The 4,350-nt window shown below is 38.0% G+C and overlaps 1 protein-coding gene across 1 annotated transcript; it reads left to right on the top strand.

The window, feature by feature from the left end:
• Positions 1–2,836: 2,836 nt before the first annotated feature.
• LOC131931295 (uncharacterized) lies at positions 2,837–3,909 on the top strand. The gene is made up of 2 exons (XM_059288034.1): positions 2,837–2,869; positions 3,010–3,909. The coding sequence occupies exons 1-2, from the start codon at positions 2,837–2,839 to the stop codon at positions 3,907–3,909; spliced, it is 933 nt and encodes a 310-aa protein (XP_059144017.1).
• The last annotated feature ends 441 nt before the right edge of the window (positions 3,910–4,350 follow it).

The following is a 4,350-nucleotide window of genomic DNA, read 5'->3' as shown; positions in this document are numbered from 1 at the left end:
TTTAAGGCGTGGCTAGACTGGAGTTCCCATGGGAAGAGTGGAGAAGGTGGCCAAGAAAATCCTGGAGAAGGACTGTAGAAGATAGGAAAATGCTGCCGGGTTTACTTGGGCGCAAATAAAGGCTGCTCAAAACAGATTCTAGTGGACAGGTATGGCTGCAAGCATTAGGTCCCTAGGGGACTTGAAGCAATAAGTAAAAGTCGTCTTAGCATATGGTCTTGCTCCTTAGCACAGGTACGTTCTTTAGCACATGGGCATGTTCCTTAGCACATTGACTTGTTCCTTAGCATATTGACTTGTTCATTAGCATATTGACTTGTTCATTAGCACATTGACTTGTTCCTTATCACATTGACTTGTTCCTTAGCACACTGACTTGTTCCTTAGCATAATGAATTGTTCCTTATCACATGGGCTCGTTTATTAGCACATGGTCTTGTTCCTTAGCACATTGGCTTGATCTTTAGCACATTGGCTTAAATCTTTAGCACATTGGCTTGTTCCTTAGCAAATGGACTTATTCCTTAGCACACGGACTTGTTCCTTAGCACATGGGCATGTTCCTTAGCACACGGTCATGTTCTTTAGCAAATGGATATGTTCCTTAGCACATTCACTTGTTCCTTAGCACATTGACATGTTCTTTATCACATGGGCTCGTTTATTTACACATTGTCTTGTTCCTTAGCACATTGCCTTGTTTCTTAGCACATGGACTTGTTCATTAGCACATTGGCTTGTTTCTTAGCACATGGACTTGTTCCTTAGCACATTGGCTTGTTTCTTAGCACATTGGCTTGTTCCTGAGCACATGGACGTATTCCTTAGCACATGGACATGTTTCTTAGCACATGGACGTATTCTTTAGCACATGAACATGTTTCTTAGCACATGGTTTCCCTTCAACTGTACTTTAAAAATGCAGACTAGACACTTATAAAACAAAACAACTAAAACATTCTAAATAAAAAATTACCACATCACATACCTCCACCGATACATCAACGCTACAACTGCATCAGTGCATATCTTCTACACACAATGTTATAAATTATAAACACTTACCATAGTTAGATCCGATTTCTTCTTTTTAGTCTTTGACGATACCTGTGGTTACAATAATTCTGTGTGTTAGTACCGTCTAGTTATATCAAATCCTTTGTGTTTTAATCCTCTTGGACAAAAAGTAGTAGCCTACCCCTCCCCCCCTAATAAAACAAAACAAAATCAAAACAAAAACAAAACAAAAGCGATTGTTTTGTAGCTGTGTTTATATGATTTAATAAAAGGCACACTATTAAGATTTAAATTTTATTTGCTAATTTATGTATATATATATATGTATATATATATATATATATATATATATATATATATATATATATATATATATATATATATATATATATATATATATATATATATATATATATATATATATATATATATATATATATATATATATATATATATATATATATATATATATATATATATATATATATATAGTTTGTTATTTGTGTGTTCTTTTAGACGTTCAGAGTATATCAAATAAAGGGTTAATCTAAGTGTGTAGTATTTCCCTTGATTAAAAAAAAATATGTATAGTGAAATTGTTTGTTATCGAACAAAAGCAAAAACAAAACACGTGTGTATATGTTTGTGTGTGTGTGGAGGGGGGGGGGGGGGCTAGGAGAGGGAGAAAGGTGTTCAAATTTTTTGTTGTGACTTGTGCGCCCTTAATCAAATAATCTTTTACACTAGAGATGTAAAAAGTCTTCTAGCTCACGATTTAACGTTTCTAAACAGTATTTACGTATACGGACTGAGTGTTATGTGTATGTATGTGTGTGTGTATGTGTGTGCATGCAGGTGTTGAGGGAGGGATGGGTATAGTTGTGGGGGTAGAGGCACCCTAATGGGTATAGATGTGATAAATTAACCTTGTGAAATTTTCTAAGAAAATACACCGTTGTTTAACAAGTTACACTCCAGATAAGAAGAACTATTTTTCGCAATTATTTAAAAATCCAACAACAAATAAAGCAAAAGTGATCTCCCCTAAACTTTCTCGAATATTCTTATATAAAACAACAGGGGATGACAACTCGGAATATATATGATTTTTAAATACTTAAACTTTTTAAATACAATAAAATCTCGTAGAAAAAAGAATTGCACACCAAGTGAACACCAATTAAATGTGCATAATGGTGCGCAAGATTATTAGTACTTTTTAAATTTACAATTGTTATTTTCAGAAATCGGAAATAGCGCAAATTACTACTTCCGGTCAACGGAAACTACTCAAAATATGGCTGTAGATAGAGAATTAGATATTTTACCTATAAGTGAAATTTTATTTATCTATCTGAAATAGTACTCAAGTTATAGGCTTTTGAAAAGTTAAAGTAGAAAAAGTTCCACTTCCGATGATCGGAAATCGGTCAAAAGTTGATACTTATCTACGATTTTGATATAATACTTATATATGAAATTTTATCAACCTAGCTGTAACGGTACTTAAGTTATCGTGTTTACAGACACACACACACACACACACACACACACGCACACACAGACATACGGACAAGATTGCAAAACTATGTTTTTCCGACTCAGGGGGGTATAAAACGTCGAGATTTGCAAAAATCTCATTTTTTTTGCACGATTACAAGACTCTCTCTATAGGCCTACTTCGTATATACGAGAATGAAGAAACGGGTTTTCTTGCTGTTTTTCAATAAGAAAATGATAACAAACTCGCATTGGCGTTGAAATATCACTTTCTGTTCATATTACTATCGTTGTGATACATACACACTATGTTGGTTAAATGTGTACTTTAAAACTGGATTACAAACTTCAGGTAAGACCACGAATGTCAAATTGGTTTGAATATGAACAGGAACATGGATCAATTGGGCTCACCTTACTCAGGGCGTTGTCTTCGCTTACTGACTGGTCAAGTATGTTCAGGGAACCTTTCCTTGAGCCCTTTGGTGATAGAGAAAGGTAGAGATTAGCAGGTACATAGACGTTGGCGTAGACGTGGATATAGAGGTTGACGTGGACGTAGACGTGGATATAAACGTGGACGTAGATATAGACGTGGACGTGGATATAGAGGTGGACGTGGATATAGAGGTGGACGTGAATATAGAGGTTGACGTGGATGTACACGTGGATATAGACGTGGACGTGGATATAGAGGTGGACGTGGATATAGACGTGGACATGGACGTAGACGTGGATATAGACGTAGACGTTGGCGTAGACGTGGATATAGAGGTGGACGTTGGCGTAGACGTGGATATAGACGTAGACGTGGATATAGACGTGGACGTTGGCGTAGACGTGGATATAGAGGTGGACGTGGACGTAGACGTGGATATAGACGTAGACGTGGAAATAGACGTGGACGTGGATATAGAGGTGGACGTGGATATAGACGTGGACATGGACGTAGACGTGGATATAGACGTAGACGTGGATATAGACGAGGACGTGGATATAGACGTTGACATGGAAGTGGATATAGAGGTGGATGTGGACATGGACGTGGACGTGGATATAGACGTGGACGTGGATATAGACGTGGACGTGGATATAGAGGTGAACGTGGATATACAGGTGGACGTGGACGTAGACGTGGATATAGACGTAGACGTGGATATATACGTGGACGTGGATATAGAGGTGAACGTGGATGTAGACGTGGATATAGACGTAGACGTGGATATAGACGTGGACGTGGATATAGAGGTGGACGTGGATATACAGGTGGACGTGGACGTAAACGTGGATATAGACGTAGACGTGGATATAGACGTGGACGTGGATATAGACGTGGACGTGGATATGGACGTGGACGTGGATTATAGACGTGGACGTGGATATAGACGTTGACATGGAAGTGGATATAGAGGTGGATGTAGACATGGACAAAGACGTGGATATAGACGTGGACTTGGATATAGAGGTGGACATAAATGTGGACATAAAAATGGACATGGACATAAACATGGACAAAAACATGGACATAAATATGGACATGGACATAAACATGGACACAGACATGGACATAAAAATGGGCATAAACATAGGCATGGGCATGGACATGAACGGTGCGGTCTCGGGCAAGACGTAGACGTAGCATAGGCACATACATGGTACAGATGTGGACCTAGAGACAAAATACTACTTGTGGACCTACAGACAAAATACTACTTGTGGACCTACAGACAAAATACGACTTGTGGACCTAGAGACAAAATACTACTTGTGGACCTAGAGACAAAATACTACATGTGGACCTAAAAACAAAATACGACTTGTGGACCTAGAGAC

The sequence above is a fragment of the Physella acuta genome, unplaced genomic scaffold (assembly GCF_028476545.2).
Source record: "Physella acuta isolate Inbredline_101_S28 unplaced genomic scaffold, ASM2847654v3 ptg001938l, whole genome shotgun sequence".
Classification (NCBI taxonomy): domain Eukaryota; kingdom Metazoa; phylum Mollusca; class Gastropoda; family Physidae; genus Physella; species Physella acuta.
Note: the sequence above shows the minus strand (reverse complement) of the source record. Positions and strands in the feature narration are given on the sequence as shown.